Source organism: Grammomys surdaster, unplaced genomic scaffold, assembly GCF_004785775.1.
Source record: "Grammomys surdaster isolate TR1022 unplaced genomic scaffold, NIH_TR_1.0 125672, whole genome shotgun sequence".
Lineage (NCBI taxonomy): Eukaryota > Metazoa > Chordata > Mammalia > Rodentia > Muridae > Grammomys > Grammomys surdaster.
In genome coordinates, this window is record NW_021620509.1 from 1,115,155 (window position 1) to 1,135,194 (window position 20,040).

General features: G+C 46.9%; 1 protein-coding gene across 1 annotated transcript in view; it reads right to left on the reverse strand.

Annotated features, from left to right (window-relative positions):
* Nucleotides 1-7,469: 7,469 nt before the first annotated feature.
* Tpm4 (tropomyosin 4) overlaps nt 7,470-20,040 on the reverse strand; it is a 16,540-nt gene continuing 3,969 nt past the window's right edge. The window contains exons 3-8 of the mRNA XM_028787716.1: nt 15,503-15,620; nt 14,262-14,332; nt 12,355-12,430; nt 11,773-11,835; nt 11,624-11,693; nt 7,470-8,389 (exon numbers count right to left, since the gene is read on the reverse strand). Of these exons, the coding sequence (XP_028643549.1) occupies nt 8,307-8,389; nt 11,624-11,693; nt 11,773-11,835; nt 12,355-12,430; nt 14,262-14,332; nt 15,503-15,620 (481 nt within the window). The 3' untranslated portion in view covers nt 7,470-8,306. The remainder of the gene's footprint in view (nt 8,390-11,623; nt 11,694-11,772; nt 11,836-12,354; nt 12,431-14,261; nt 14,333-15,502; nt 15,621-20,040) is intronic.

The following is a 20,040-nucleotide window of genomic DNA, read 5'->3' on the forward strand; positions in this document are numbered from 1 at the left end:
ATTCTTTTGTTTTGTTTTTTTGAGACAGGGTTTCTCTGTGTAGCCCTGGCTGTCCCGGAACTCACTCTGTAGACCAGGCTGGCCTCGAACTCAGAAATCCACCTGTCTCTGCCTCCCAAGTGCTGGGATTAAAGGTGTGCACCACCACTGCCCGGCAACTCATGAAATACTTAGGCAAATGATGGAACTAGAAAATATTATCCTGAGTGAGGTAACTCAGTCACAAAAGAACACACATGGTATGCACTCACTGATAAGTGGATATTAGCCCAAAAGCTGGAGATATTCAAGATACAGTTCACAGACCACATGAAGCTCATGAAGAAGGAAGACCAAAATGTGGGTGCTGTGGTCCTTCTTAGATGGAATAACAAAATACTCATGGGAGCAAATATGGAGACAAATTATGGGACAGAAATTGAAGGAGGGGCCATCCTGAGACTGCTTCACCTAGGTATCCATCCCTTGTGCAGTCACCAAAGGCAGAAGGTGATGTGGATGCCAGGAAGTGCATGCTGACAGGAGCCTGATCTACCTGTCTCCTTAGAGGTCTACCAGAGCCTGACATATACAGAGGTGGATGCTCAAACTAACCATTGAAGTGATCATGGGGTTCCTAATGGAGGAGTTAGAGAGAAGACTGAAGGAGCTGAAAGGTTTTGCGGCCCCATGGGGAGAGCAACAATACCAGCCAACCAGAGCTCCCAGGGTCTAAACCACCGGCCTGGGAGCACATAGGGAGGGACCCATGGCTCCAGCTGTATATGTAGGGGAGAATGGCCTTGTCAGGCATAGGTTGGAGAGGAGTTCCTTGGTCCCCTGAAGGCTGGATGCCCCGGTGTGGAGGAATTCAAGGGCAGAGAGGTGGGAGTGGGTGGGTGGGTGGGGGCACATCCTCATAGAGGCAGGAGGTAGGGACATGGGATAGGGGGTTTCTGGGTGGGTGGGGGAAATGGGGAGAAAGCATAACATCTGAAATACAAATAAAATATCCAATAAAAAAGTGCTACACGTGAATAATATATATGAGGACTGAGGAGATAACTCAGGGGGTGAAGTACTGGCAGACCAACCCAGGTCAAGCCTGTCTTCAGATGTGTCTCCCCGTCCTCATAGCTGATGATGCATGCAGGCGTCAAGCTAGCACACACCAGTTCTCTAAGGCTACCTCTCCAGAGGAAACAACATTAACTAAGTGGGTCCCTCCCCACTTTCCCTACATCATGCCAGCTGGGAATCAGCCCAACTTCAAGCTCTTACAGTGGACTATTCAATCACATGACATGGAACCACTGCCTTTTAAAAACCTGTAAGAAAGACCACCCTACTCTGCCACATGGACCTGAATGCTGATTTCCTGACATGCTGTTGTCTACCTGCCTCTGGCCACAGGGTCTGAATTCTTAGAATTACTGATATGCTGCTGCTTGTCTGTCTATAGTGTTAATAACTCTTCTAATCTGTCTCAGTATCCCCCTGGAAGCCCAAATTAAAAACCTTTCACTAGGTAAGATGACAATACACAGCTCGATAGGATGACATACAAAAAGCCAGTTGCCAGAGAGACTGCAAGCTCTTTTCTACCTGTACTATCTATAACAAATGTCATGTACAAAAAAGGCCACCATGTACAAATACGGGAGTGGCTGGCCATGAGCACTGTAGCTCAGCGCTTTTGAGGGGATGCCTGCTCTCTGCTTATAAGCCTATGCTCACTCTCAGGAGCACTATCTTTTTTAAAGATTTATTTTATGTATGAGTATATATGTGTACACTGTTTTCATTCTTACCAGAAGAGGGCATCAGATCCCATTACAGATGGTTATGAGTCACCACGTGGTTGCCTGGACTTGAACTGAGGACGTCTAGAAGATGAGCCAGTGCTCTTAACTGCTGAGCCATCTCTCCAGCCCAAACTCTTGTAATAAACTCTCTATTTTTACTACCTTACTGCATGTCCCTGGTACAATCCTTTTTCCTGGCATTTAAGAGCCTGGAAACCTCAGCAGATGCTCTTGGGGTACAGATTGGTACCTATAAGAACAAAGAGGCCCAATACATGCCAGGCAAGTGCTTTGATGCTGATCCTCAGACCACCACCGAGTACTGGCTAGGATTTGTGTGTTACAGCTCTGAGGGGAAAGGCTTCCCCAGTGGAAGTGTTACAGCTATGCTTTGGCTGGGGAATATTTCCCCAGCTCTGAAGGGAAAAGTATCATGGTAGTTGGGAGCCAAGGAATATTGCAAAATCATTCGGTACAATAAACCTCAGACACGAGATATATTGGGAGGAAAGAACCCAGAAGGGTGGCTGCCTCTGCTCTGGGAGAAGCAGCAAAGGAGTGAGCAGAAGATAGGGTTTATATGGCTTTGTGGGCAGAGCTTTACAGGGTAGAACTTTCTAGGATGGGAAATGGTGGGTTTTCAAGTCCAGAGCTTGGGGTTTTTATACAGTAGAGGGCATGGGGGTTGGTGTCTGGGTCCAGCCATTAAGTCAGAGAGTGTTCTTTGGGTGGAACCTGGTGGTTGGAGGCACTTAAGGAGGCACTTAAGATTTCATCTATGGTTTCCTGTTTTTCAGAGGTAGTTTTAGATAGTAACTTTTAGGTTACTCTTTGTAGTGGCATATTTTCCCCAAAAGTTTTGAGGAGCTAAGGTGGGAGGAGTAAGGAGAGGAAGAGGAAGAGTAAGGAGAGGAAAAGGAGAAGGAGGAGGAGGAGCTAGGAAGGAGAAGACAAGAGAGAGGGGGGAGGGGGAGGGGAGAGGGAGTGGGGGATGGAGAAGGAGAGGGAGGGGAACATGGCTTCGGATGTTCGATTGTCTCTAGCAGTCAAAGGTAGTTGATATATCTAGGTTGGGTATTGGGTTACACCTCTAATTGTGTGGGCATCTAGTTATTGAGCATTACCAAACATATAAAGCCTTTGATTAATCTTTAAGCATCAAAGTCTCCTTTTCTACCGGGTACCATGTGGATGGCAGGATGGTCTGAGCTCAGCCCAGCCTTGTGGAAACAGCATGAAAGATTGACAGAGCCATCTCCCGCCCTGGTGTCTCGTGGGTGCCAGGCCCTGTGTTTCTGGCTGGCCGTTCCTAGTTGCAGTGTGTACATGGCCTCTGGCTGTGGAACATGGCGGCAGAGCTAAGCAGAGTCACTGCCGCTTAGATAGTTGGCCCAAGAAAATGCAATTTTAAATATTAACAGCAACAACTCTTTGTTAGGATTCGAGCGCAGTTTGGACAGACAACACCAAAGCCGATCCGATCCGGTTCCAAGGGAAGGGGTTTATTTGGGGAAGGGAGTGGGAGAGAGGAACGGGAAGATGGCGAGTGAAGAGAAGACGAAGAGAGAGAGAGGTTGGGGGTGGTCCCAACTATTTAAGTGGGTGATGACGTGTGTAATTTCCCAGGTGTAGGTGAGTCAGGTAGGTGAATTCTGGGAGTGGTTGTCCCAGCAACGTAGGAGTCGCAGGCCCCTGAATATGACGTCACCGGGTTCAGACTTATACTAACACTCTTGATATTATTAGAAATGCAGAGATTCACTTAAAGACATCAGGAAGCTGGATTGTGCCTTTCCTCCTTTCAGTTTTATTTAGCTTATTGTATTCATCTCCTCTGCTTGAGACGTTTCCATCAGAAGCGATGCCCACTTTCTAGGCCTCAGCATCTGTGGTAGTTGCTTCTCTTGAACTCTTCTCAGAGTTGACTGCCTCTGAAAATTCTTTTTTCTTGGTACTCTCCGTATGTGAGTTGCCTCTCTTGGGTCATCTCTACTACTGCAGACCTCCGTAGATTCTTGTTTGTAGTTCAACATTGGTGTTCTGCTAGATTCTTTCCATCTGATTGTCATTTTCTGGATGATTTTTCCTGTGGTTTCTAACATCTTCATGGTGATAATTCTAAAATTTTCATCCAGCGGTAAGTGAGATGGCTGTGTGGATTAAAGGTGCTTGCCACCAAATTTAACTGTAATTCCCAAAATTAACCTGTAAACACCTCCTGCCCCAGGAATTAGGTAACTTTCTGTGGCATGTCAGGAGTTGTAGTTCTGGGAAAAGAACCCCTCATTGGAAAGTATGGTGGGCAATAGTTTTTATATGGGGCCATTTTCAGCTGGGAAATTCCTGGGAATGGTCCTGACCAAAGTCCATCTTTTGGGTCAGTATTCAATATTTAATAAAGCTTGCTTCAAATTTGATGCAAATGATGCAATTGGCTTTCTCCGGTGAGCCGTGGGATTAACAGTGACAACTTGAAATAGTTTCTTAAGCTCTATGTGGCGGGGGTTCAAGGTGGTCAGTGTGAAAAGGAGGGGAGGGTTCAGTGCCAATAATCTGCTGAGGTGAAGCTTTACTGTTGAGGATCAAGGTTGTCAGGCTGAAACTGGACCCAGAGAAGATAAAGCATACTATCTCCTCCGTTCAGAACTTCCTCATCTATGTGGCCATGCTGGCCTCACTCTCACCCAAACCATCAGTCAGTATTTTTAGTAAATATACTAAAGGGGAAAAAAGCCCTAAGTAGTGGAAGAAGAGACTCAGTTTCTACAAGCTGTTTTCTGACCTCTATAAACATGCTAGTGGCATGCACCATGTACCCAGACCCATACACAAACAAAATAAATGAGCAAATAGTGTTAAAAAAAATAAATTACCATCCAATGCCTATGTTTAATTGCTTTCTGGTCATTATCCAGACTAGCTTGTTCTAAATTATAAGTGAAGCTAAAATAATTTTTGACACATTTTGTAATCTCTCTCATGTCCTGATTCTGTCTATATCTGTGTTTGTGTGTATTGCTGGGCATTTGTGTGTATATATGTATGTGTATATGTCTGTGCATTTGTGTGTGTAGGCTAGAGGTTGACTTTGTCAGGTATCTTCCTCAATCACTCTCCACCTTCTGGTTTGAGACAGAATCTCTCACTGGATCTGAAGCTTGCCCATTAGGCTAAACTGGCTGGCCAGAGAGTAGTAGACAGCCTCCTATCCGCGTCTCCCCAGGGCTGGGTTTATTGGCGCAGACCACCATGCCTGGCTTTTTCACATGCATGTTAAAGATTGAACTCAGGTACTCGTGCTTGCTCAGCAAGTGCATTACTGACTACACCATCCTCCTAAACCACATCCTGGTTCTTAAGGTCATTTAAATCCATTTCCGTTACCACAGTCACATCATACTCTTCCCTGTTCACTAGAGTCCACTCTGGTGTGCTCATTCTTAATGGTTACCTAATATCCTGGGGGATACTTCTAGACCGGGACAAGTCAGCAAACACTGGACCTGTCTTATTTCAGCCTTCTTAAGAGTCTGTCAAACCTTGCCAAACCTGACTATATTTTAAGTCCTCACTAGGGATACTGGGAAAAGTTTTCAGTTAGCAATAGTCGCACCTGAGATTAGCCTCATTGGCTCCAATTCTTCCATTGTAGTGTTAAATAAAGCTGACACTCTAAGTGCTGAGGCACAAAGGTGACCAAAACCATCTGAGTTTAGTTAGACTCCAACCTAGTGGACTGAGGAGGAGACAAGACAACAGGAAGCTCTGATGGGGTAGCGTCAGTGTGAGCAGTTAGCATGACTCTCAGTAGAGGATTATGCAATTTGAAGACACTGTCTTTACCCTCTAAGCTCACAGAATCCACTTGGAATAGGGAAGCCCTTAATTATATTTGGTTCAAAAATGTTTTGCATTTTGCATTAATGTTTTGAAAGCTTTTGTTTCTCTTTTAAGACAGAGTCTTAAAGGAGAGACTTTTATCTCTGGCTGGCCTGGAACTTAGATCTGCCTGCCTCTCTACTTCCTTGAGTGTTGAGAGTTAATGTATGTACCACCCCATTTGATTCTCATTTGAAGTCAAGTTCTCTAGCTGAGGCTAGCTTGCAACACTACACCCAACAAAAACTGCTCATTTTCTTGAATCTCTTACCTACCTCTTGAAGGTAAGATTTTGAAGCAAAACACTAAAGCAATGGTGGTAGTGAAAATATAGTAACAGGCTGTTGCTCCATGTCCCTACCACAGAGGCAGACAGGAAGAATCACTTCCTCTTCATAACAACTGCCATCCCAGATGGTCTCATGTGTGAACAGAGGTGCATGGATGCCATGGTGAATGTATGGAGCCCAGAGGACAACTTTTACTTCTTTCTTATGTGTATACCTGCTTATCCGTATGTGTATTATAAGCACAAGTGCCCTTTTGAGGCCAGAAGCAGTTGTTGGATTCTCTGAAACTGGAGTTAGAGGTGGTTGCTAGCTGCTTGGTATTGGTACTGGGAACCAAACCCAGGTCTGTGCAGGAGCAGCAAGTGATTTTCGTTGTTGAGCCATCTCTATAGCCCTGAAAGGACATCTTTTGGGAGTTGGTTCTCACTTTCTACCAAGGCAGGAATCCAATTCTGGTGGTCAGTCTTGCACAGAAAGCACTTTCACCCTGAGCCATCCTGCCAGGCCCTATCCTAGTTCAGTGATATTTACCCATCTTGCCTTCATGCCTCTAAAACCAACCAGCCATAGCATTTTCAGAAAGATGTTAACCAGTTTCCTGATACTGGTTACTTCCATTTCTGATCAAGTTAAGCTTGTTTTAATCATGTGGGCCCAACCTTCCTTTCACTCTATTTTTTGCTTGGCTTGTGTGTGCAATGCAGAAAAAGCCTGGTCACAACAGGCCTTATATTTCTCCTAACTACGGCAGTATAAACATTTTCCCTACCACCTCAGTGGTTCTCATCCTTCTTAATGCTGTGACCTTAAATACAGTTCCCCAACCATAAAATTATTTTCATTGCTACTGCATAGCTAATTTTGCTGTTATGAATTGTAAATATCTAATATACAACCCCTGTGAAAGGGTTGTTTAACCCCAAAGGGGTCACCACCCACTGAGAACCACTGCACCATTAAAATCCTTCCCTTTTGGCTCAGTCCAGCTTAGGAAGAATCAGGAATCACAAACGGCCAGACGTTCTGAGTAACAGTGGCCATGTGCTCCCTCCCACCTGAGGTATGGAGATCACTGTCTTTGTATCATGAAGTCACAGCGTAAGCAAAAAGAAACTACCCGCTGAGCTCTTGGCACAGTCACCTTTACAGTCTGCTAACCCTTGTTGAACAAAGTTGTTTAATCAATAGCTAGGTGTTGACAGAGGCGGGGGGTTTGGGGACCCCATCCCTCAGAACTAGTTGATGATGGATTCAGAAAAGGGGGAGGAGTCGATGTTTTCAGTTGTGTACCTGCCAGTTGAATCCTGCCAGGCTCTGGTAAATGTTACAAACTCACAGTCACAGACAGGCATATTTAACTAAATGTGTAGTACAGCAAAACCAAACTGAGAGACTGATCTGGATGGAGGTAGGATACATAGGGATGGGAAAGTTAAGAATGGTGTATGCATAGTAACCCAAATGCATTAGATACACCTACAAAACTGTCAACTAAAAAAGAATAAGTCCACACACATTATTTATGCAAAAATTTATTTGACCAATTGTAGAAAAAGTGATACTATTACGCATGATACAATTGCAAGAACCTACAGAACAGAGTAGGCTTTCTCAATTGCACAGTTTGCTCGAAGCTCATCTCCCTGGTAGTGTGATGCTTAATAAATAGGCGTGAGGGGCAGGGTTAAGACGGGCTAGAAGCAGGGTGACTCTCACTCAGGACTGTAAACTTGAGTTGGCCCCGCATTGCTGCGGAATGTGGAATGTTTCGGTGTGAGATGTTAACTGAGAAAGCAAAAGCAGAAAACCAAAAAAAATGTGCAGCCTACAGAGCACCCCACATCCAGTTCACTCAGGAGTTCTTGGTCTTTTATTAGTGTCATTCCCTAAGGAATTCAAGTCTTGGCAAAGTCAAGCTTCCATTGTTGTTCCCTGAACAACGGAGATGAAGTTAAGCCAATTTCTTTTTCTATCACTACTTTGCTGCTCGAGAGACCTGTTGTTGACCAGCACTTGGTATTAGAACAATGCTCAATGTATTGATGGCTAGCGACCTTTTTGTTATTTGAGTATTATTTATTTCAGTGTGAAATTCCCTGCCTATTTTAGGAATAAATGCAATTTAAGAATAAGAATAACCAAAGAAGCTGGTGCCACTTGACTGGAAAAGGAAAGAATTAACTGGTGCTCAAAGCTTGTCTAACACAAAATATTCGGTCATGAATTCATTATCTGCTTGGCATTTCCAGCAAGGTGGAGACGTGATAATAAGCAGAACTTCTTACAGGAAAGGAAGACAGGGCGCACTCTCTGGAGTGGAGCTGGTGTCAAAACGGGACTCTTCTGGTTTAGTTTATATACAGTTAAGTTCGTTTAGTGTCTGGTCCAGTGTCTGATGTAAGCCCACATTTTCTTCTTTGGCCTGGGCAAGTTTTTCTGGTAAAGATTAAGAGAGGGAGGAAAAATGAATTAATAGGCATCTTTGTTAAGGGAAGGGAAAGGTGTGACAGTGAAAGCCACAGCTAAGAATCACACAGAATACCGTGGAGTAATAGGGATCAAAGAGCAAACAAGATAGTATGAGCTATTAGGCTGGGAGTGCTGCTGCATTATTTGAATTCCAGCACTCAGGAGGCAGGTGACCAGTCTGGTCTACCCAGCAAGTTCCTGGTTGACCTAGCACGTTCCAGGCTAGCCAGAGCTGTGATCTCACCAGATCATGTCTCAAAAACAAAACCAAAACAAGTGTCCAGAAACAGCCTGGCTTTGTGGTGCACACTTGACACCCCAGCACCTGGAAGGAGGCAGGAGGATCAGGAGGCAGAGGTCATCCTGGGCTATGATCAATTCAAGGTCAACCTGGGCTGTATATGACCTTGTCTCAATACCACTCCCAACCCAAAGAAAAATCCTGGGTCTGGTTTCTCATCAAGAAAAGGCACTTGCTGCCAGGCCTGATAATCAGTTTAATCCCTGGGACTTGCATAATAGGAACAAAACAGACTCCTACAACCTGTTTTCTGACCTCCACATATGAACCACGGCACATGCGCACCTCCCCTCCCCGACAAGCATAAACTACAAATAAGATTTTAACATCTCAAATGCCGCATAAAATGCACTATGCAAAAATAAACTTTTCTGCCTTGATGAAACTCAACTTACTGTCCTGTGTTTTCCTTTTCCAAATAAATCCAGCCATCCGTGAGCCAGAACACTTGGACCGAAGCCCTAAGGTGTATCACTAGAGTGAGCCATTTAAGCTTTCTAGGTCTAAGTCTGCCATCTGTGAGGTGGGGAGAACACCATCAGTGTGTGTGATTGATAGATGCCTTATGAGAACAGAGACATGTGCCAGAATTCAGGAGGTGCTGTACACATAAAAGACTTCGCTACTAGATACAGATGACTTAGAACATCTGTTAGGAAAATGTAAAGTCCTGTAACCTGTTTTTCCTTTGGAGCACCTGGGAGTGGCTATTGTAATTCCAGGCATACAGAATTCATTGTCAGGGTGCCCTGGCAACTGAGTCAAATCTCAGGTAAATAACATAAGACTGCAAGAAAACTATTCAATAACTGACAAAGTAAAATTTGAAAAAAAAAAAAAAAAAAAAAAAAAAAGGGCAGTTGTGAGATGGCCCATCAGGTCAAGGTTCCTGCTGCCAAGCCTGAAGACCTGAGCTGACTCCCCAGGACCCTTGTGGTAGAAGGAGAAACTTGATCCCTGTTGTCCTACCCCCAACTTCTGTGCACTGTCACATGTGTGCTCTACACTACCAAATAAGTAAATAAACACAATAATTTTAAAAAGCCATCGAGAGCTCTGCATGACCAAGCATGAGGGAAAACTGGTTTGTGTGAGTGACAGCTAATAAAAGACTAGGCCAGGAGTCATTAAAATTCTGGAAGAAAGCAAAAGGCCTCCTAAACTGATGAGCTCGACCTGGAAATTTTCAGGAAGAAAAACACCTTAGACTGTGGAAGATGGCAGTTTCTCTGTAGCCACAGAAGCCTTCTTGGGACAAACTACTGGGACCTGGCTGTGTGAAGACTTGTTAACAAGATGCTCTTGTGAGCCAGCTGCTCCGTGTTCTCAGGCCGCTCTCCTGGGAACCCGGGCTGCACTTGTGTTTTATGCTCAGTGCTGCACAGTTCCAGTAGTGGAGGTGGGATGCCGCCCAGGCCTTCCACCAATGCTGGCCTCTCTAGTATGTTTTGTTAACTAAGTCTGAGACGAAAGAGCCTCACCCCCAAACCCCAAAGTAGCCCTATCCTTGAGCCTCTCAGCACAGCTCAGACAGACAACAGCAGGGAGCTGAACTCTTGGAGGGATCCAGTTGACTGATTAGACAGACAGGAAGAGATGGTTACTTCAAAGGGTGGAGGCTATTCGTGTCTGGAAATTTCTGAGGGAAATACTGAGCAACCCTCCCCTCCCCCCAGCAAGGCCAGTGATGTCCCAGGGCACATGCAAAACAAGGTATATAGGGCAGGGTTTACAAAATGCCCACCACTGTCACTCCCAGCATTTCTCCATAGCAACACCCTCTGTAGACCAGGCTGTTCTTGAACTCAGATCCACCTGCCCCTGCCTCCCAAGTCTTGGGATTAAAGGCGTGTACAAACACTGCCCAGCTTACAAAATGGCCACGGTCAAAGGCACCCGATTCCAGCTCAAAAATGAGGTGGCAAGGACAGAAGATGAAGATGGCCTGTTGTCATTATAGGTCATTATAGTCAGAGTCAGACACATGGGGAAAAGGCTAAAGTTTACACCAGAAGGTGGGTTCCCTGGAGCTCCTAGGCACCAGAGCCAGTTCACCTGGAGATGGTTAAGACCCAAGGTGACACCCATTGCCCTCAGAGAGAGCTCAAGTCACTGAGGGATGGTTTCACATCCTTGCTGATAGCTATTTACCTGAGCTTTTGGGCACTGTAGGGTGGTGTCCCCAGGAAGGGGGTTGAAGAAATAGGATGGAGGGTTGAGATGGAAGAGCATAGACAAACAGGAGAATAGTGAGAAAACAGTGTGAACCAAGAGAAAGTTAAGTCCCATGTAAAACAGGTCTGAGCTACTGAACAGGAGCAGCCTAGATGAGCCCTTGAAATAATGGTGAGCTGGGTGTGGTGGCGCACACCTTTAATCCCGGCGTTTGGGAGGCAGAGGCAAGGCTAGCCTGGTTTACACTGTAAGACCCTATCTCAAGATAAATAACCCCCACTACCATCACCCCTGGGCCCAAGATGACTTCTGATGGCTTAATCACCCTGCCATAGGTCACCCTTTGGAGTGGAACATTTTCCCTTATATGGATAAAGATGTGAAGAATGAGTCTCCCTTCCTGGATGAAATGGCCTGGAGGATTCCAACCCCAAGCGTCTGGAATTTCATGCTCTATCATGAAGAATAACATAGTCACTTCAAGAAATGCTGAGTTGTGTTCCCTGGGGAACTGAGGCCCTGCTGCCTGTTTTTTTCTCTTTCCTCACACTAAGATAAGCCTTGCCTCTGGGAGAGAGGCCAGCAAGAACTGGTGGCATTTAAAATATGCAAGGCATCTCTGAGAATTCCGAAGACCTCACTCTGGAAACAAAGCCTAGCTCTGTCCCTCCCCAGACCTCCTCACTCAGCTTTCATCTGTCACTCCGGGAAGTGGAGATTCCTACCTTCAAGGTCATCAATTGTCTTCTCTAGTTTAGAAACTGTCCTTTCTGCAAACTCAGCTCGAGTCTCCGCCTAGGGAAGAAAAAGAGTCACTACCCTGCTTCAGATTAGCCCCTCAAAATGTAGGGCATAGCTGGGTGTGGTCACTCACCTCCTTCAGCTTGTCAGACAGAAGCTTGATTTCTTCTTCATATTTATCCTCCTTTTCAGAGTACTATGGGAAAAAAAAAACAAAGGCGGTTCTTAAAAGAGGGAAAGAGGCTGGAGAGATGCCTCAGAGGTTAAGGGCTTTTGTTGCTTTTACCGAGGGCTGGGGTTCAGGACTCAGTACCTACATGGAGGCTCACAACCATTTGTAAGTTCAGTGCCAGGAGATCTGACACCCTGCCCTGAAGTGCAGACATACATGCTGGCAAAACACTTACATATATGAAATAAATACTTCAGGAAAGGAAGAAGGAGCTGGGGAGATGATTCAGTGAGTGAAGCATTTGCCTGGCAGCGAGGACCCCAGCATCCACATAAAAGCTGGATGGGTGTGGCTCCCTCTGTGGAGATAAGATTCTTGGAACAAGCTGGCTAACTAGACTAGCCAAATAGATGCGCTTCAGGTGAGAGACTCAGCCTCAATACGACACCCATGAAGCAAGGCCTGCATGCCAATACCCCGGCTCATGCCAGGTCATCTGGACTGAGAACAGAACAAAATATAGCAAGTTTCCCTCCGTCCCACCTTTTCAGAAGCAGCCTCCAGTGATTTCAGATTGTTAGTTACATTCTTGAGCTCTTCTTCCAGGTCACCACACTTTCTGCACCAAAACAAAAGATTTGCTGTAATGTAGGCAATTCCCTTCCAGCAAGTCCACTGTCCATCCCCCATCCCCCACTGCTGGAAACTTATACTCTCTCCTGCTGGGCACAGGCAGAAGCAGGGCAGGAGGGCATTTGGAGGGTTTGTAAAGCAACCTGGGCATCTGCCAGGGATAAGGCAATAAATAGGGACTTGTGAAATCTGTGACTGGCTGGCTTAGTTTTCTCAGGAAGTTGTGCAAATAAGACAAAGGTGGGAGGAGGGAGACGGCATTCAGAGCTCACAGGACACTCCAGGAAGCAAGCCTATGCCTCTGTGAAGCCAGGGTGCTCCCAGCCCTGCAGGGCTCTCTGCGGAGCTGAATCCTTGGTCCAAGGCCAAAGGGGGCATTCTGTTTGTTGTGACCTGTGACATTCTAGCTGAGCTGTGTCCATGGGAATGTGTCAGGTACCATAGCCACATCAGAAGCCGCACCCTGAAACATTTGTTGGATATCTGCCACCTACAGACAGCATTCTATGAAGACCAAATGGCCTGGCTCGATGTGCAAAGTGGAGGCAGGAAGGAAGACCCTGAATTCTAGGCCAGCCTGGCTATACAGCAAAACTCTGTCTCAAAAATTTCAAAACAGCTAACAAGGAACAGTGAGAAAAATGGGAGGGGGCGGAAGAACATGGGCAGCAGAGCTGTGACTCGATATCTTCTGCACGGGACAGGGCGATGGCATCATGGTCTCACAGCAGCAGGGACTGCACACACAGGACCTGCAGGGGGCGGGGCCTGTCAACATTCCATCGTGGAGGAGAGGTGGGCTCATGAGCTCCACCCTCCCCAGGTAGCTAGGAGCAGATAATGGCCTCTGGGGGAAGGAGGCGATACATTTCTCAGTGGTGTAACTACTCAGCAAGTTGTCTTGCTCAGGCAAATCACCCCTCTTCACGATCATGCTAATAAGACATACAGCAAATAAGTGCAGTGGGTCACACAAGAAGAAATCAAAGTTAGGGGGGGATACTGAGAAAAAGGGGGTCGATGGGAGGAGGGTGAAATCGGGTGTGTTGTAATTAAAGTATAATGTGTGTGTTTATAAATACATAAACAAAATTGTGAAAAACAAAAATTAAAAAACTCAGTGTGGTAGTGCATGTTCGTCATTCCAGGAATCAGAGACAGGAGGGTCAGGTATTCTAGGCTGTAAGAGGCCCTGTCTCAAAACAAAACAAAACACCCAGAACAAAACAAAGAAACAAAACCAAACAACAAAGAAAGAAAGAAAGAAAGAAAGAAAGAAAGAAAGAAAGAAAGAACAAAAGAAAGAAAGAAAGAAAGAACAAAAGAAAGAAAGAAAGAAAGAAAGAAAGAAAGAAAGAAAGAAAGAAGGAAGGAAGGAAGGAAGGAAAGAAAGAAAGGAAGGAAGGGAGAGAGAGAGAGAGAGAGAGAGAGAGAGAGAGAGAGAGAGAGAGAGAGGAAGGAAGGGAAGCCCAACAGTAGCCTTTGCTGGGAGAAGGGAACTTGGGGCCTCTGCGCTGTCCCGGGTGTCTCAACACACTTGCCCAGTATCTTGGTGGGAAAGGATGCAGCAAAGCTTCCCTTGTCAGTAAGAACCATCAGCAGCTGTTCTGTCAGCCAATGAAGCAAAAGGTGGGATGAGCTGTGAACTCTGACGGCCCAAGCTCTTGAGCAGAGGTCCCAGCCACAAGCAGTTCCCAGGCAGCACAGCCCACTATCCCTCCTCTGCCGGGAGCCAGAGAAGCCACTCAAGCCTGCTCTGCCACTTACAGTTCAGACACCTCCGCCCACTTACAGTTCAGACACCTCCGCCCACTTACAGTTCAGACACCTCCGCCCGCTCCTCTGCTCTCTTCAGCTCACTCTCCAGGATGACCAACTTCCGAGCAACCTATGAAGACAGAAGACCCAACTGCGACCCATCCCACTACCACCCATCCCTACAGATGCCGGTCCCTCCAAATCTGAGCTCTGGAGCCTGGAAGAGATGGGACATCTCAGGTCCCATAGTGAGGCAGGGGAAGAAAAGGTAGAGCTAAGTCACTTAGCCACAGAGGGACGACGTACAAGAGTCCTCTGTGGTGATGACACCTGTTCTCCTTCTGTTTGGAGGGCCCAGTCTCACAACCAGATCAGAACTAGGCATGGTGACCTATAATCCCAGCATTTGGGAGGCAGAGGCAGGAGAATTAGGAATTAAAGGTTACCCCAGGCCATCTAAAAAGGAGTTGGAAGCCACCCTGAGATATCTTGGACACTTTCTTTAAAAACAAAATTCTGCCAGCTTGTTTGTGTCTGTAATCCCAGCACTTTGGAGATGGAGGCAAGAGGCAGGAGTCAAGACCATCCTTGCATTATTTTCTACATAGGGAGGAGAACAGCCTAGACTACAGGAGAACCTTTCTCAGGAAAACTAAAAACAAAACAGAAATATATTGGAAAACCAAAAACAAGAGAGCCAGGCATAGTAGTTCATACCTATAATTCTAGCATTTGGAAAGCTGAGGCAGTGGACAGTCAAGAGTTCATGGTTAGCCTGGGGCAACAGGAATTCCAGGCCTGTCTGAGCTAGTAGGAGATTCTATGTCTGTGAAGATTTTAAACAAACAAACAAACAAACAAACAGAACAGCAGAGTCAGGCTGGCAACCATGACCCTCAGCTTATTCCAGTTCCAACTTGTCTACATCCAGCTTAAGGGACAAGTGGAGTGAGCTGGTCTCCAGCAGCTCAGACACATGGCCACGGTACTTTTGTTTGGTACCCAACAAGACAGTTTTCCAGCGGTGTCTGAAAATAGATGTTGCTACAATGGCAATCTTCTTTTTTTTTTTCGAGACAGGGTTTCTCTGTGTAGCCCTGGCTGTCCTGGAACTCACTCTGTAGACCAGGCTGGCCTTGAACTTAGAAATCCGCCTGCTTCTGCCTCCCAAGTGCTGGGATTAAAGGCGCGCACCACCACTGCCCGGCTAGGCAATCTTCTTGAATGTGGGCTTCTGATGGATTCCTATGGGCAGCACCGCTTCCTCCCACTTCCTGCGGCTCCCATAGGCCCAACTCACCTCCTCGTACTTTCGGTCAGCCTCGTCGGAGATGTGCTTGGCTTCTTTGAGCTGCATCTCCAGGATCTCCATCTTTTCCTCATCTTTCATGGCTCGGTTCTCTATCACCTTCATGCCTCTGCAAGTGAGGGAGGGTGGGGCATCACATCAAGGTGTTCAAATGCATCCACCCAGCACCCAGCACCCAGGCAAGGATAAAGACCTATGGTCAGCTTCTATATTCATTTCATTGAGGAGCCATCTGGATGCTGAGAACCGAACCCAGGTCCTCTGCAAGAAAGCAAGTGTTAACTTTGGAGCCTTCTCTCTAGCCTGTGGTGACAGGTCTCTCACTGAACCTGGAGCTTGCTGTTCCCCATAGACTGGCTAGTCACAGAGCCCCAGGGACCCTTTGGTCTCAGCCTCTCCTCGATGGGATTGGAGGCCCCCTGTCATGCATAGCTTTTACGTGAAGGTGGGAATACTACCTCAGGTTCTCAGGCTCCTGTAGCAAGAACTTAACCCAGAGAGCAATCTCCTCAGCCTCAGATGGTCTCAAATAGCCCAGGCTGATCTCAAACTCACTATGCAGTCAAGGATAGCTTTCAATTCCTGATCCTCCTGCCTCTTCCCCCTCAGTGCTGGGGCGATGGGCTTATGTGGTATTGAGAATTGAACCAAAACTCGTAGATGCCAGGCAAGCATTCTTATCAATGGAGCTTCAATCCTACCCGCCCCCACAACCCCTTGTTAGATCTTAGAAGACAGGATTTTGTTACTTAGCCCAGGCTACTGTACCTCCTTCAGCATTCAGGAGCACTAGAATGATAGGCGTGCACCACCACCATGACTAGCGGACGCTAGTAAACACCCCAGCTCTCACAATCACCGAATGTTGTGGGGCTACTACCAGGTTACAAATAAAGAAACTGAGGCAGAGAAAGGCTAAGGTTATAGAGTTGCTAAGTCTCAGAGCTGGCTGGCCCGTAGGGGTGCACCCCTGCTTTGTATTCCTCACAGTAAGACAAGCCTGAGGCTCAGCAGTCACTGTGGAATGTGCAGCCACACCCACGGGGGATGCTGAGGAACAGGTATAGGAGCTGACGGAGAGCAGAGACTTTTCCAGAGCTTAGTTGAGACAGGGAGAGAACTGGAGGAGCCTGGAAGATGAACGCTCTGTCTGTCATCTCAGCACTGGAGAGACTGAGACAGGCCTTTGAGACCAGAAGCAGGGCAACACAAGAGGATCTTGTCTCAATATTAACAACAACAAGAAAGGAAACAGTCAAGGGGCTGGAGAGATGGCTCAGCGGTTAAGAGCACTGACTGCTCTTCCAGAGGTCCTGAGTTCAAATCCCAGCAACCACATGGTGGCTCACAACCATCCGTAATGAGATTGGATGCCCTCTTCTGGTGTGTCCGAAGACAGCAACAGTGTACTAATAAAATAAATAAATAAATAAATCTTTAAAAAAAAAAAAAAAAAAAAGAAAGGAAACAGTCAAGTCAGAGCTGCACTGTGTGGAGAACACACCTTTAGTCCCGGCTCTCAAGGGTCATAAAGTGAGACTTTGTATTAAAATACAGAAACAAAGGAAAAAAATACCTCTCTGGACCAACCAACCAGCCGAAAAAACACACAGGAGTGAAAGAACACACAGACAGGATGGGCGGGCTGTTTATGTTGAGGGGAAAGGGAATTACTGGAAGCTTCCAGAGCCAGGACTGAATGGAAACAAAACGGACAAGCCGGAGTGAAAAAGCTACAGGAAAGGCAGGCACGGTCTGGGCAGCACAAAATGCTCCAAAATGAAGTAGGTTTTATCTTTTGGTTTTATTACTGGGGTGAAAGGCATGCACCACCATGCCTGGCTTTCAAAACAAACCTTTTTGTTACCCAGTGCTATGTGAGTCTGAAGTGAGAATTATACCACTAAGGCCCACCCACAACCTGAACCTGTGACCACAGTCACAGTACAGATAGAGAATTCCTTATGTGGCAGGCCACTGTTCAAAGAAGGACACACTAGAAACACACGGAATGTCCCTCAGGACCCGTGTTCAAGGAATGTACTATGCATACTATGCATTTAGTCTCTGATCCCACCTTTAAGATAGCTCATTACACATCATTACACATATGCAAATATCCCCAAATCCAGAGACGCCCAAACTCCTAAGTACTGCCCCAAGCATTTCAGAGAGGGACACCTATGTTCACCCAGGTCAGAAAGAAGGATGTCCTCAGGCAGCCAGAAGAGCTCAGCGGCCTCACAGCAAAGCCTGCCCTGGCAGAGCTATATGGATCAGAATAGACGAGGTAATGGGCACCAGAGCCACGGCTGTGGGTCAAGTGACCCCCTGCACAGTGTCCCCAAGACACAAAGATAGAAGCTAGGCATGAGGCTGGTGACACATGTTATTAAAAGTGTGGAATATGACAAAACACCCGACTTATTTATTATTATTATAACTTTACATGTATGTATTTGTGCATGAGTGCACGTGCCCCAGCACACTCTGTGGAGGCTGGAGCACTCCTGCAGGGCTGGCTCTCTCCTCCTCCAGTGTGGGTCCCAGTGGAGGGTGGAGCACTCCTGCAGGGATGACTCTTCCTCCAGTGTGGGTCCCAGTGGAGGGTAGAGCACTCCTGCAGGGATGACTCTTCCTCCAGTGTGGGTCCCAGTAGAGGGTGGAGCACTCCTGAAGGGCTGGCTCTCTCCTCCAGTGTGGGTCCCAGTAGAGGGTGGAGCACTCCTGAAGGGCTGGCTCTCTCCTCCAGTTTGGGTCCCAGGCACTCAGACTGCACTCAGGCCTGCAAGCAGTGCCTTTACTCACTGAGCAATCGCACTGGCCACTGTTTTTATTTTTTAGTATTTTTATTATTTCTAATTACATATGTGTGTGTATGTGTGTTTGAGTGTAGGTGCCCACAGAGGTCAGAGGTATTCTTATTCCCTGGAGCTGAAGTTATGGGCTGCTGTGAGCTGCCCAACATGGGTACTGTGTGTGTTTAAGTGTACACATGCCATGGCACAGATGTGAAGTCAGAAGACAACTTGCAGGAGTTGGTTCTCTCCTTCTATCATGTGGAACTCAGGGATTGAACTCAGGTCAGGAAACTTGGTTGCAAGCGCCTTTTCTTGCTGGACCATCTCCACAGCCCAACTAAATTGCTTCTAGTGCATAGCATAGAGCCAGGGTCCTATATTTGCTATAGGACCGATCTCTCTCCCCCCCCCCCCCCAATGCAGGTACTTGCTGTTGAGCCACATCCCAGCCCCTACTTGTTGTCTAGTGCCTGGTTTATAGTCACAGCAGCACAATCTGAAACCAGTTCCAGGGAGGAGCCTGCCCTGGGGAACCCTCAGTGCTGGGCTGGCCACACTGTCTGTGACTGGAGCTTCTGCAGCCACACAGTTTTCCCTCAGCCCCCCAAGCCAAGACATGCTAGACCCACTCATTCCTGGGGACAGCTGGCTAGAGCTCCCCACGGAAGCCCAAGTGCTGCACAGACATCACCAGAGCAGCAGTCAGCTGTAAACACAGCGATGGTTGGTTATACATTGTCCCCAAAATACAGCTGGCATCATCCAAAGCTTAAAGCTTGCCACAGCACTGGGAACTGCCATGCAGGCACATGCAGAGTTCATTCTGCGTCTGCCACGCCTGCCCAGTCAAGTCTACCTTTACTTCCTCTTTTCTTCACATCATCTAGAAACTCGATTGTCTCTAGATGGGCAAGAGATGCACCGCCGGGGCTTCCCCAGGAAGCAACAACACACCCCGAAGCCCTAGTCCCACGCCTGCACATTTTTGCTTTTCTCTGTCTGCTGGAAAGTTTCCTCCTAGGCTGTCATAAAGAAAACCAAGCAGGGTGCATGGTGAAGCATCTGTCATCCCAGCATTACATAGCTAGACCCTGCCTCAAACAAAAGTGAACAGAAAAGGGAAATGGATTAAAACCAAACATCTTCAAATCCCTTCAGCTCCAGGGTCATTAGTACCATCACAATTCCCCCCATCCATTCATGTCTATGTGCATCCGTGTACGCGCATCTATGTGCATCGTGTACACGCATCCGTGTATGTGGATCCATGTACGCGCATCCATGTATGTGTATCCGTGTACGCACATCTGTCTATGTGCATCCGTGTACGTGCATCCGTGTATGTGGATCCGTGTACGCGCATCTGTCTATGTGGATCCGTGTACGCGCATCTGTCTATGTGCATCCGTGTACGCGCATCTGTCTATGTGCATCCGTGTGCGTGCATTTGTGTATGTGCATCCGTGTATGTGGATCCGTGTACGTGTGGATCTGTGTACATGTATCCGTGTATGTGGATCCGTGTACATGTATCCGTGTACGTGCATCTGTGTATGTGGATCCGTGTACATGTATCCGTGTACGTGCATCTGTGTATGTGGATCCGTGTATGTGGATCCGTGTACATGCATCCGTGTAGATGCATCTGTGTACATGCATCTGTCTATGTTCATCCGTGTATGTGTGGATCTGTGTACATGTATCCATGTACGTGCATCTGTGTACATG